Source organism: Mytilus galloprovincialis, chromosome 3 (assembly GCF_965363235.1).
Source record: "Mytilus galloprovincialis chromosome 3, xbMytGall1.hap1.1, whole genome shotgun sequence".
NCBI lineage: Eukaryota > Metazoa > Mollusca > Bivalvia > Mytilida > Mytilidae > Mytilus > Mytilus galloprovincialis.
Window position 1 is genome coordinate 106351049 of NC_134840.1, and position 15260 is coordinate 106366308.

The 15260-nt window shown below is 32.3% G+C and overlaps 1 protein-coding gene across 1 annotated transcript in view; it reads left to right on the plus strand.

Annotated features, from left to right (window-relative positions):
* Positions 1-724: 724 nt before the first annotated feature.
* LOC143066868 (2-oxoadipate dehydrogenase complex component E1-like) overlaps positions 725-15260 on the plus strand; it is a 47037-nt gene continuing 32501 nt past the window's right edge. Inside the window, exons 1-7 of the mRNA XM_076239679.1 lie at positions 725-731; positions 4747-4820; positions 9522-9659; positions 10468-10583; positions 11661-11736; positions 12831-13022; positions 13830-13931. Coding sequence (XP_076095794.1) covers positions 725-731; positions 4747-4820; positions 9522-9659; positions 10468-10583; positions 11661-11736; positions 12831-13022; positions 13830-13931 — 705 coding nt within the window. The remainder of the gene's footprint in view (positions 732-4746; positions 4821-9521; positions 9660-10467; positions 10584-11660; positions 11737-12830; positions 13023-13829; positions 13932-15260) is intronic.

Here is a 15260-nt window from a genome sequence, read left to right on the forward strand (position 1 = left end):
TGTTTTCTGACTATTGCTTGTATTCATCCTGCTGTTCAAATATTTTATAATCTCCTCGAAGTTTTCCTTTACATTCTTCAAATCGTTTTCAAAAAGCTGAACTGAGGCAGATGATTTGACTTGTTTTATAATGTCTGCCAATGGTTGCATTTCTTGACATTTTTGGTGTTTATCAGTGACACACAGGACACAGCAGGGACTTGCATGGAAAGAACAATAAAGTTCAAACTTTTTCTTGTGGTTTTGGCACTGGCTACTTATTTCTAGCATGAATTTTGGTAATTTATGGTAGTCTTTAGTTGACATGGTTTTATGGGCTTTAGATGTTTTTGACTTTTTGTGGTGTTTTTCACAGTCTGTACACAGGAACACCCCACATTCTAAACACCACCTGACAGCTTCTGTAGATGTTCCATCATCATCGTAACAGAGTGTACAAAAGTCCCCATCTAATGAGGCCATATTTTCTCTTTTAATTTCTGAAATTTAGAGTAGAAAAAAAAACCAGTTTTTGAAAAATTTCAAATGACAAATGGACAAATGCATACTGCACTATCAGCAAGAATCAACCTGACCAAGAGAAAAAACACTAACATAAAAATATCCCATGTGATAACATTACTTATAGCATTACTTATAATTATTTTCAGATTTAGAATTATAAAATTGGACAATCTGATTAGATCCTTAAATTTAAACATGATCCATTTATAGAAATAAGAAGATGTCAGGTATGTTCACATATGGATCCTTTGAATAAACATATCCTTATTCCTTTGAGGCAGACAGGAGCTTCTAAATTTTTTTTTAAATCAGCTAACAATTTCCTTTGACTTAAAGTTCTGATACATAGATAATGTCCTCTCACTAAATAATTCAAAGTTTAGGGACAATGTTGAACTTGAATGCAACTATCCCATCAAACCTGAATACCACTCACATTTAGACACTGACAATGAGTGTCAGTTGAGAACAATTCTTTATGACAAATGAGATGATTTCAGCTTCCTAGTTGTGAACTGTCCATTTCTGTGTTACAATATTACAGCAGAGCTTACATATAGAGTATGTATCTCCAAGTTTATATGATATTCTAGGGCTTGCTTTTCCTGTCATGATTCTGTGTAGAGTTTTGCTTCATACAAGGGTGCTATATTAAACCAAGAGTATTCTAAGAAGGCAAGAGGGTATGCATTATTGTGATAACAAGTAGTCATCAAACATGTCATTTCTCTTGAAATGCTTTTATTGTAAAGAGTTTGCCTGATCATAAAGTATCAGTCTTTAAATCTGCCAAAACGTTCAGTTCAATCACAAAAAAATACTCTTTTGAAAGGAACACTAATTGATCATAAAATGCTGATCGGGCATTCACAATACTTTTAAAACAAGCAATTTTGTTCACTCTGGCAGTTTGGTTTTAACATTATTGAAACCAGAGGGATTTATGTTAATGATTTATGATCCAGAATCCCTTAAACAATGGCCTTATAAATGTTATAACAAAAGACTGTCAAAATGGCTGTATACTAGGTTTCCATTACATTTATTACTGCTATTGTAATGGCAATAAAGGGCCACACGAGATATAAGCTCCTGAATGGTGAATACGAAAATGATCAATATTTACCTTCAGAAGATTGAATAATTTACACAGCTTTTCTGTGGTTGAAGATCATATGTTGTGCTGCAGTTTTTCTGTTGGATTGCTGTCTCATTTTATACCTTTAATCTCAAAACAAATATTTTGATTGCTGGCGCTCTTGAAAAGGAATTTCTACAGGGAAGTAAAATGTCTAATAACTGGAACACCTACCTTGGATATAGGTTAATTAAAGGTAAATGTTTGATTGGTTGGGTGTATTCCAATTAAGATATACTAGTCAACAAAAGAAACGATACAAGGCAATGTATTTTTTTTAATATATTATTTCTATATTTTCCAAGGTAAGTAATAGCCCAATTAATCATCCTTGGGGGCACTCAGCTGTTCCATCTGAGTTTTTGGACCTTGATGGAATTTTATCACTGGTCATTTCTAAAATTTCATTCATCCCCAAGCATTTCGGGGACAAATTTGATCTAAATTATTCCAGCGCCAGTTTGATAGACCCATGCTACTCTACTAGCACATGGGCTATCCCCTGATGCAGACCCTGCACAACCCGGCTGCAGATGAGATGTCTATTCTCATCCTCTCTGTGGAGACACTCCACTTCCTGACTGGCCCATTGTCGGGCAGGCAGGTTCTTCCTCACACTGAAGGTTGCAAGCTGACTTGCTCAGGCAGGAACTCAAAATTTAATTTTGTATGCTGAGTGTTTCTCAAGGACCAAAACTGTTTTGATTGTTTATAATAAAATTATTATTCTAACATATCTTCCTGCTTTAAGCCAGTGTGACTTGCAAGGATTATGTTTTGGTTAACACACAGATATCTCTTATGTAAAATTTGGTTTACTGTGGATTCATTTATTTTTGTGGGTATCAATTTTCGTGGATTGCTGAAAACTTGCATATTCGTAGATACTTGAATTCGTTGTCTTGCCAATCTCTAAAATACAAAGCCTATTCAAAATATGTTATTCGTGGACTAGTTGAATTCGTGGTTCACATGTTCCAACGAAACCCACGAAAATTGGTATCCAACGAATGTTAATGAATCCACAGTAGTTATGTTTTGAGCTGGTAATTGGTGTACATACTCAAATATGTGGGTTGCTGTCTTGACTTTAATTGAGATTTGCTCTATCAGGAGAGTTTACTTGAACTAATTATTGAACTTCAGGACTTCTCATCAATACATCCAGAAAATATTTACCTAAATTACAGCTGTAAAATACAGGTTGATGCATGTGATCGTTTAACTTTTCTTTTCATCAATGGAAGGCTTACATTATAAACTTTGCTCTTTGGGATAGGTAAATGAATATAACTCAAAATATTTAGTATGCCTGCCATTGGTGACCTACTGACACTATACATTTATAAAAGAAGTTTTTGCATACCACTGGACAACAACAAAATAATAAACAACCATCTTCTTAAACTACAGGAAATATTTACACCTATGAGATTTCAGAAAAGATTAGAGACTACAAGAAAATTAAAATATGAGACAATTATACAGACTGACTACATACAACAAGTTTGTATAAATTGGTCCAATATTTACAGAGTGTTATTTTGTTATCAAAACTATTGATTTAAAGCAAATACACTAAATAAAAATTGTATATTTGCAAATGAATGTTTTTTTATAGTTTTTCTTAGTCATTATATTTTATGATAAATTTAAGTTCAAATTTGTGTATGGTTTCTTTTGTTGACTAGTATATTTTAGTTGGCTTTCAATAAAAAGGTATATCAAAAAGATCAAATCATTGTGATAATATACAAGTGTCTACATGGTCTAGTGACAGCGTGTCATTTAAAACTGCAAATGCATTTTGAAACAATATACAGTTTATTTTTACTTCAAATCTGGCTTGAGAAATTATTGCTCCATTCATATTCACTTATTTGTAGAACAATTTTGCTTTTAAAGTTTTCCTTCAATTTATCAAAGTTTTGAACTTCTATTAATTTAAATGATTTTTGTAGAGCCTGCGACTTTTGTCACAAAAATGAGACATAGCGATCCTATAGCCTATAGGCGGCAGCAACATCGGTGGCAGCGTCGTCCCAAAATATTCATTCTGTGGTTAAAGTTTTAAAAGTTTAAATAACTTTCTTAAATTATCCTGGATTTCTACCAAAATTGGACAGTAGCTTGTTTATGTATACAGAAGTAAATTTTGGAGAAAAAAAATCCTGTTTATCCATATTTTACTTATAAATAAAGTTAGTGTTCTGGCTGTTATCATTACATTAACTCTGTGGTTAAAGTTTTTAAAATTTTAATAACTTTCTTAAACTATCCTGGATTTGTACCAAACTTGGACAGTAGCTTTTTTATGATCATAAGATAGTATCCATAAGTTAATTTTGTGTCCGTTCATCTTGTTATCCTTCCTTTTCAAACATTTGCAAAAAGTTATGTTCTTTTTATGTGACATCATCAGGCATTGTTGCCTTTTTTCAGAACTTTGTAATAGGAAATTTAGAAGAAATCAAGAAAATTAAACATCATAATTAAATTTCTACAAATCAGTTGCTGAGAAGTGATAAGAAATATTTATCTCACACCACTCAAAAAAATAGCACAAAAATGATATGGTATTATAAAATAAGAACTGTGGATTCATTATTATTCGTTGGATACCAATTTTTGTGGGTACAGATTAACCACGAAATTAAATGTTAAATGAATGACAAATTTTCTATAGGCTTGTATGCAAACCTCAGCAAAACCACGAAATTAAATATCCACAAACATACAAGTTTTCATTATCCATGAAAATTGTTACCCACGAAAATAAATGAATCCACAGTAGTATGTTTCCATAGAGACCAGAGTGTTAACATATACAGGTTGCAGTATGAGATTCAACAATGAGAAAATCCATTGATTGATTGTTGGTTGCTTAACGACAACGTCCAGTAGTGAGAAAATCCATACTGTATAGTAAGCAAGTTTAATTACAGAAAGCCTCAGAAAGAGAAAGGGTTTTGATCTGTGATTAGCCAAAATATTAATCATGTACAAATAAATGTTGGTTTCAAAGAATTAAGTTAAATTACTCTTGTAAATAATTTGAAATTACTAGACTTGTTTAAACTGACTGTAGACTTGTTTCTTTGTAGATACATCAGAAGATATACAATATCATGGAAAAGATATCCATGTTTCACTTATTCCAAATCCCTCTCACCTTGAGGTAATTTTATTTAAAATTTTAACAAAATTGAAGTACGGGTAGTGTTTTTTTTTTCCTTTTCACTTATTCATGATCCTTGAAATTCATTTCTGCTTGTACATGATGCATATCTAAATAATGGAGAAAGTAAATTCTGTATGACAGAAACAGTGGAACATCTTCATAGAGGAAAGGGAATTTGACAATTTGGGAAGAGTTTGTTCTAGAATTTGGTATGAATATTTTTCTAGAAAATTCTAAGATTCAGATTTTATTAAACATGTTAGAGCACAGAGCAAAAAATGGGATTTTAGTCGGAGAAGTTTTTTTTAATAAATTGAAGCTATAAATCCTGTTGTGTATGACACACTAATCAAATTAATCTTTGGATACACTTTTATGTATCTGAAATCTAAAATTGAACAAATATAATCATTTTAGATTTTAGACAAAACAGCACAGTCAGGTCAGCAGCTTAATTAAAGATTTTATATAATTATATATAAATATATAATTAAAACACTTAATTATAAAACTGCTTAAACTTGCAACTGCAAAACAATTAATCTCACTTCATGCAGATCCTATATTTAATTTCCATGGCATTATATACTAATGGATAATTATACCCCCGCTTTGAAAAAAGGGGTGTATACTGTTTTACCTCTGTCTGTCCTTCCGTCAGTCCGTCAGTCCGTCAGTCCATCAGTCCATCAGTCTGTCAGTCAGTCCGTCCGTCCCATGAATATTTTTCGTCACATTTTTCTCAGGAACTACACTACCAGGATTTCTGAAATTTGTTTTCAGGCTTGATATAAGTCAGCTATACTGTGTGATGGTTTTCAGATTCATCACTCGACAACTTCCTGTTTACTGAACACTTGTATCATTTTTACACCTGATAGCCAAGTTGTAAATTTTTCGTCACATTTTTCTCAGGAACTACAATACAAGGATTTCTGAAATTTGGTTTCAGAGTTTATATAAGTCTGCAATACTGTGTGATGCGTTTTCAGATTCATCACTCGACAACTTCCTGTTTCCTGAACACTTGTATGATTTTACATATGATAGCCAAGTTGAAATTTTTCGTCACATTTTTCTCAAAAATTACTATACAAGGATTTCTGAAATTTGGTTTCAGGATTTATACAAGTCAGCTATACCGTGTAATGCGTTTTCAGATTCATCCCTCAACAACTTCCTGTTTACTGAACACTTGCATATTTTTACACTATTAAAATTATCCACTTGCGGCAGGGGTATCATCAGTAAGCAGTAGCTCGCAGTTTCACTTGTTATTCCCCTTTTTTACAGATTTGAAAAAAAACCTTCTTTACTCCCCCAGCAGCTAGGCAACTTTACCCTTGATTCCTTGACCATCTGTCCTTTTTTCTGTCCGTCCCAAAAGTATTTTCACATATTATTAGCATGCTTCAGCAGGGGGGGTTTCATGTCTTCAAACACATTCTTTTTTTTTGTAAGCAATGTATTTTCCCTTAGGTTTTTATTTGAAAATTTTGTAAGTTATTTTTTTAGAAAGTTTATCAATGTATATCAAAATACAATTCATAAATGATTGCCATTATAATCATTATAATAAGTTGGTAAAAAATATTATTATCGTAGGACTGATCCTTGTTTGATGAAAAATAAGAATGTATTATACATAAACTTGCAACACCAAAAAGCTAACACGCAGCAGATCATTCAATCTTTTTTTATCCACAATAGCATGTATATTTATATTCTACCTCTATATCCTGTTGATTATTATTTTGATATAAGTGTCAAAATTCCTTTACTGACTAAAAGAAAGATGCTGAAAATATAATGCAGCAGTTTATAAGAATTAAATTAATGTTATATTCAATTAAAAATATTCTTATCAACTATATATTAAACATGTATGTAAAGAAATTTCATTAATGTTCAGAAAAAAATATTTTTATATTACTTTTTAGCTCACCTGGCCCAAAGGGCCAAGTGAGCTTTTCCCATCACTTGGCGTCCGTCGTCCGTCGTCCGTCGTCTGTCGTCCGTCGTCTGTCGTCCGTCGTCCGTCGTCGTCCGGCGTCGTTAACTTTTACAAAAATCTTCTCCTCTGAAACTACTGGGCCAAATTACACCAAACTTGGCCAAAATCATCATTGGGGTATCTAGTTTAAAAAATGTGTCCGGTGACCCGGCCAACCATCCAAGATGGCCGCCATGGCTAAAAATAGAACATAGGGGTAAAATGCAGTTTTTGGCTTATAACTCAAAAACCAAAGCATTTAGAGCAAATCTGACAGGGGTAAAATTGTGTAACAGGTCAAGATCTATCTGCCCTGAAATTTTCAGATAAATCGGATAACCTGTTGTTGGGTTGCTGCCCCTGAATTAGTAATTTTAAGGAAATTTTGCTGTTTTTGGTTATTATCTTGAATATTATTATAGATAGAGATAAACTGTAAGCAGCAATAATGTTCAGCAAAGTAATATTTACAAATAAGTCAACATGACCGAAATGGTCAGTTGACCCCTTTAGGAGTTATTGCCCTTTATAGTCAATTTTTAACCATTTTTCGTAAATCTTAGTAATCTTTTACAAAAATCTTCTCCTCTGAAACTACTTGGCCAAATCAATCCAAACTTGGCCACAACCATCTTTGGGGTATGTAGTTTGAAAAATGTGTCCAGTGACCCAGCCATCCAATCAAGATGGCCGCCATGGCTAAAAATAGAACCTTGGGTAAAATGCAGTTTTTGGCTTATAACTCAAAAACCAAAGCATTTAGAGTAAATCTGACATGATGTAAATTTGTTTATCAGGTCAAGATCTACCTGCCCTGAAATTTTCAGATGAATTGGACAACCCGGTTTTGGGTTGCTGCCCCAGAATAAGTAATTTTAATGAAATTTTGCTGTTTTTGGTTATTATCTTGAATATTATTATAGATAGAGATAAACTGTAAACAGCAATAATGTTCAGCAAAAAAAGATTTACAAATAAGTCAAGATGACCGAAATGGTCAGTTGACCCCTTTAGGAGTTATTGCCCTTAATAGTCAATTTTTAACCATTTTTCGTAAATCTTAGTAATCTTTTACATCTTCTCCTCTGAAACTACTTGGCCAAAATCATCATTGGGGTATCTTGTTTAAAAAATGTGTCCGGTGACCCGGCCAACCATCCAAGATCGCTGCCATGGCTAAAAATAGAACATAGGGGTAAAATGCAGTTTTGGGCTTATAACTCAAAAACCAAAGCATTTAGAGCAAATCTGACAAGGGGTAAAATTGTGTAACAGGTCAAGATCTATCTGCCTTGAAATTTTCAGATAAATCGGATATACTGTTGTTGGGTTGTTGCCCCTGAATTAGTAATTTTAAGGAAATTTTGCTGTTTTTGGTTATTATCTTGAATATTGTTATAGATAGAGATAATTTGTGAACAGCAATAATGTTCAGCTAAATAAGATCTAGAAATAAGTCAACATGACCAAAATCGTCAGTTGACCCCTTAAGGAGTCGTTGCCCATTTTATTCAATTTTTACAATTTTCACTAATATGGTAAATTTTTGTAAATTTTTACAAAATATTTTTCACTGTATCTAAAGGTCCAAGTTTATTATAGATAGAGAAAATTCTAAGTACCAAGAATGTTCAGTAAAGTAAGATCTACAAACACATCACTATCAGCAAAACACAATTTTGTCATGAATCCATCTGTGTCCTTTGTTTAATATGCACATAGACCAAGGTGAGCGACACAGGCTCTTTAGAGCCTCTAGTTTGTAAATTAAAGTAATCTTTTACAAAAATCTTCTCATCTGAAACTACTGGGCCAAACTATTCCAAACTTGGCCACAATCATCTTTGGGGTATCTAGTTTAAAAAATGTGTGGCGTGACCTGGTCAACCAACCAAGATGGCCGCCACGGCTAAAAATAGAACATAGGGGTAAAATGCAGTTTTTGGCTTATAACTCAAAAACCAAAGCATTTTGAGGAAATCTGACATGGGATATAAATGTTTATCAGGTCAAGATCTATCTGCCCTGAAATTTTCAGTTGAATCGGTCAACCCGTTGTTGGGTTGCTGCCCCTGAATTGGTAATTTTGAGCAAATTTTGCTGTTTTTGGTTATTATCTTGAATATTATTATAGATAGAGATAAACTGTGAACAGCAATAATGTTCAGCAAAGTAAGATCTACAAATAAGTCAACATGACCTAAATATAGTTCTCTATTACTAATGGGCAAAGTTCATTATAGATATAATTGTAAGAAGCAAAATTGTTCAGTAGAGTAAGAACTTCAAACACATCACCATCACCAAAATACAATTTTGTCATGAATCCATTTGTGTCCTTTGTTTAATATGCACATAGACCAAGGTGAGCAACACAGGCTCTTTAGAGCCTCTAGTTTTAAAATATCACTGTTTGAAAATCAATCAGGTTTGGAAAAAAAAATGCCCAAATTATACTACAACTAAACTTTTAATATTTTGGAGTAAAATGGAATTAATCAACACTGACCCCCTCATCCTCAATATAACTATATACATTTTTATTTTTAAACTTTTTTTTATCATTTCATTAACATCCAAAACCATGTCTCTTTATTTGGACAGTCTTGTTGCAATTGATCAGACTCATTCTAATTATCAAAGGTTAATTGGCTGCGATTAAAGTGAAATCATTTAGTTTAACATGAAATAAAATTTGATTTTAGGCCAACAATCCTGTTGCAGTTGGTAAGGCTCGTTCTAAACAACAAAGGTTAAAAGTCAGAGATTATAGTGAAACAGATACCTCAGGTCAGAGAGTATTATGTGTTCAAGTACATGGTGATGCTTCATTTTCTGCCCAGGTAAGAGTTTTATTTAAGAATTGAATGCTTCTTTTTGTAACTTCATTGGGGTGTAAAAGCGTTGACCGAAGTACATTTTGTATGAAGCGCTTCCGCGCTTTATTCTAAAAATGTGCGCACGGTCAACGCTTTTACAACCCTATGAAGTTACAAAAAGAAGCATTCAATACTTATAATTACATTTTTTTAGCTAGGAGAATGAAAACACGAATTTTGTAATTTTTCATTTAATTCCCCTGTGCGCTTTATTGTGTGATACAATTGCTTAAGGAATAACACGTGATGTGCAGTTAGCCATTCAGAATAACGTATTGTAATGAAACATACATCTAATGTAATTATAAGTTTACAATGGATGTTTAAGATATTGAAACAGTTTATTAGTTTATTAGAGTATTTATGAAATCCACAACAATAACTCACTTAAACTAAATGGATAAGGTGTAAGGCTTCTGCACAAATATAGCATTTGGTAGTAAGATTAAAAGACTGCCTTATGATCAGAATTATGTATTAGGGAAGGATGGCACTTCTTTGTTAGGGAAGCTTTCTAGAGAGCTATCACATCGAGACTGTCTCAGTATATTGTTCTAGGTATAAGCTTTGATACTGTGAATTCTTAATTATTAGTTAGATACCAATTTTCATCATGTGTATAGGTTATACACGAAATTAAAAGTTCACCGAATGACAATTTCCAATAGACATGAATGCAGACTTCAGCACTACCATGAAATAGAATATCCACTAACAGGCAAGTTTTTTTTAATGCTAATATCAATTTTATAATATGTTTATTGTTTTTAAGGGTGTGGTAGCTGAGACATTTGGTTTTGCCGAATGTCCCCATTTTAATGTTGGAGGAAGTATACATATCATTGTTAATAATCAGCTGGGATTTACCACAGAACCTAGTAGAGCAAGGTAAAATATACAAGAGAGGAAGGATGTACAGTATTGTTTTGTCAGCTTATGAAAATTGATTTGAACATCTCTGAGCTCAAGCTCAAAATATACATATCAAACTTACATGGGTGCACACATCTTCGCTAGCCAAGGGTTACGATCCACTCCCGCTCTCCACCCTTGGCGGATTGAGCCAACATTTGTGATAACAATGTTGCGCCATCTATCGGAAGATAAAAATCACGCCCATTCCGAATACATTATTATTGACCAATGGTAGCACTTTAACTTTTCCATTTTGAGGTAAAATCACGGTAGCGTCTAGATTCTTCACACTTGGTAAAGCCGGAAATGAAAATATACGTCAACATTCATGCATTTGTGCATGAAACATACACAGGAACTTCTATTGGTTGATTAAAAACATTCAAGTTGTCACTAAATAGTCTTTTTTAGGGATGTGCAGACTTTTTGCACAATAAACACGTGGTAATTTTTTACAAACAATTTCTACATTGACACGTGATCATCTTATAGGCGCTTTTTGATTGGATGCAGCGAGTTTTGACTGCAACCAATAAAAATCCTTACCTTGTGTCTCCGAAATTTTATCTCAATCAGCCAAGGGTGAAGAGAGCGGGAGTGGATCGTAACCCTTGGCTAGCGAAGATGGGGTGCACATTAGTCATGCAAAGAACATTATATCTTATTCAAGCATTTACTTTGATACTTACATTTTGGTAACAATATAAAAAGTATATCACAGCTGTTTTAAAATAAATATTTTGATTTTCTTAAAATAAAAAAATAAAACACTTTTATTTTGATTTAAAACTAAATATTCTATAGATAGTTGTCTATTATGAAAGCACAAGTCTTACTTCAGATGTCTTGTTTTTTTATGTTGTGAGATTGCTATTTTATAATCTTAAGCACAACTTTTATTTATATGGTTTCAGCTATAACGCTGACATGGTTAATTTTATAGGCATATAGACAGACATCAGAACACATATTTTTTTAATTTAAAATGAAGTTAATAACTTCCAAATGTCAGTATAGTCTTGCTATTAAATCACGATATTACTTTTTCAGATCTTCTTTGTACAGTAGTTGTCTGGCAAAAATAAATTCTTATCCTGTTATACATGTAAACGCTGATTATCCAGAGGTGAGATTTTTTCTTTTTTTCTGGTATTTTACCTTTTATGCCCCACCTAAGATAGTAGAGGGGCATTATGTTTTCTGGTCTGTGCGTCTGCCCGTTCGTCTGTCTGTCCGTTTGTTCGTTTGTCTGTCCCCCTTCAGGTTAAAGTTTTTGGTCGAGGTAGTTTTTGATGAAGTTGAAGTCCAATCAACCTGAAACTTAGTATACATGTTCCTTGTGATATGATCTTTCTAATTTTAATGCGAAATTAGAGTTCTGACCCCAATTTCACGGTCCACTGAACATAGAAAATGATAGTGGGAGTGGGGCATCCGTGTACTGGGGACACATTCTTGTTCTTTATTGTGTTTTCTGCTTTACTGCACTTTAATCCAATTGTATTAGAGTTTGCCTATATTTCATATTAGAAACACATTTTATTTCAAAACATTCTTTTTTCCTGTGATTCATTATTTCTAAAAGAGAGGTAAAAGATACCACTAAAGGGACATTACAACCCACAAGTAAAAAGACATGAGTAATCTCAGGTGCTCCAGAAGTGTAAGCAGATCCTGCTCCACATGTAAATGGAAAATGCAAAGGCTTTAATACTTGTGTAAATACACATGAAAAAGTTGGAATAAAACCTTAAGTCAATCACTAAGTTAAGGGACATTAAAACTCATAAGTCAAAAACATGGTTAATCTCAGGTGTCCCAGAAGAGTAAGCAGATCCTGCTCCACATGTTTTAATACATGTGTAAATACACATCTAAAGTTGGAACAAAACATTAAGTCTAGCACTACTTATTCATACAAAATTAAAACAAAAAAAGTCTTTTTGTTTTTGATTGGGAGGTAACATCAAATTAATTAGATGTCTTTTATACATATATGCTTTTCAATTTATTAATCAGAGTTTCCAAAAAAAGATTTAAGTACTTTTGTTAATTTTAATTTTCTAGTTTGAATTTTGCACGTAAAACTTAGTTTTATTTAAATTCTTCTTTTTGGAGAGTCCAGTTTAATCTTATTTGACACCCCAAAAAATATTTGTGTATATTTTGTATGGAAAATGATCATCAGACCTTAAAGATAATACGACTTTTGTTTTGTAGGAAGTTATAAGAGCTACATCTCTAGCTATGCAGTATCAACAAAAATTTGGTAAAGACGTTATAATAGATTTTATTTGTTTCCGTAAATATGGACACAACGAACTTGATGATCCAACCTTTACACAGCCCACCATGTATAATATTATAAATCAACGAAAAAGTATTCCAGACATGTTCTCAGAACAGGTTATAGTGAGTAAAGTATTAAAGTTCATGGTTTTATGCCTTCATTCTCAAAGTGAGAGCCTTTATATTCATATTTTCTTTCATAAGATTCATGATTTGTGACATATTTTTCTCATGACAAATTCTTGGCTTTCAAGTGTGTGGGTTTTAACATTCCTGGGCCCTGGGGAAAGTCATTTCAGGATAGAACCAAAGAGTCACAATATTCAGAAAATGTAATTTCATAACATGTAAAATGAAAATAAATGAAACAGAGTCTGCAGACCTATACTTTCAAATTATTATCAAGGTTGAGTGCTATGCTGTCTGCATGTTTAGAACTATTAATGCAACAACTGTTTTAGGGTTTCACATGATGAACCTGAACTTTTTTTACAGAGACAAATCAAGTTATATTTTATGATGAGACAAATTCCACATTTAAATTCTAATTCGTAAACTCAAACGAACATAAAATATCTATCAAATAACCACAAACTCTCACATGGGATACGCCACTTGCAGATACATATTATCATAAGACAAGTTATATTTTATGATGGGACGAATTCCACAGTTAAATTGAAAATGTGGGAAAACTGAAGCAATCTGTGATTGAAAGATGCAGAATTTTACAAGTTATTGTATGAATTTTTAAGCAAGAAAGTATTTTATATAATCTTCTTGCGAAATGATCCACTGTTCAGAACCGTAACATAACATACTTTATGATCCCTTAACTACTTTTTTTCCAATTCTTCATAGGTGATCTATTTTTTGACCAATGAATGTGGCTGTATACATTTATATTCTTTTGCCTCTTCTTATCTCCAGACTGATGGTATATGCAATAAAGAAGTTTTAGATAAAGAAGTTGCTGATTGGAACAAAGAATTATCTAATAATTTAGATATGGTGGAAAAACATGTGCCAAAGGTTTGTTACACTTATACACAAAGATAAATGTGTGCCAAAGGTTTGTTATACTGATGCACACTAAAACACACAGATAAAAGTGAATAAAATATTTTAAGTCTTTCATACAAAATTAAAACATGTACATTTAATTTGTGAAAAATTTAAACTTACTGGGTAAATGAATTGATATTGCTATTTTTAAACTCATAAGCCTGTATCCTGTTGATACTCACGGTTGACTCATTTGTTGGCATTTCACAAGGTCATGGATTTCTCAAACTGCTTATGATGTTAGTCAGTCTTGTCATTGCAACTCCTCTGAAACCATACTGAATGTCTTGAAACTTTGTAGATTAGAAGGACATACTATAGCTATATGTAGATGTGCATATAAATAGGAAATTATGATTCAGATTTTTATCTAGGAGTTATGCCCTTTTGAAACTGGAGTTTTGGCCCAAATATACAACTGCAAAATTTTGTCATTGCAACTCCTCTGAAACCACACAATAAAAAATTGATAAAACTTTGTAATTAAGGTCAAGGATCAGTAAATAAACTAGTTCATAGATTTTTTTAAAACTTAGAACTCAATTAGATATTGAAAATATACATCAGAAAATGTAAAAAAAAGTATATGTCACCGACTTCGTTTTCAAGAAAAATCCATTTTTAAAATGGTCCGAGAGGGTACTAAATTACATTGAATATATAGGGTAAATCTATATTTTTCTTCTACAATTTTCGGTTTCTAGTATAAATCACGAGAACCGCTCCATAGAATTTTTTTTTAAATTAATATTTTTTTCCTCTTTGTCTTACGAATTAGATGATATTAAAAAAAAATATGGTCACCGACTTCGTTTTCCCTGTAGAAGCGACACAAACCCAACATTTTGACAAAAAAAAAAAAACAACATAAAAATTCGTGACGTCGTAATTTTTATTATATAACGTCAAGTTATCATGCTAATAATTTCCAACGTTCTTCGTGTTGATTATGCACGATGATTATTTGTTTCGTATTAATAGATTCTTTTTATCATAAGAGTCTGGATAATTATCATAAATTTTTATTTAGTATTACCAATATTCTTTATTCATTATATTTTAGCACCTCATAATACACTTTTTCTTTTTTTTCTTTTTTGCATTTTATTCTGCAATTTTTACCCATTATTCTGTATTCCGTAAACCCCAATCAGACCCTCTTTTATGGAACATTTTAAAAAGAAATTATACGTTGTAAAAATGTGATACAAGTATGTTCATTATCAATATACATATCTAAAACAATTACTAATTCCGACAAAAATACGTTGTAAGTACATGAACCCAAAAATGGTA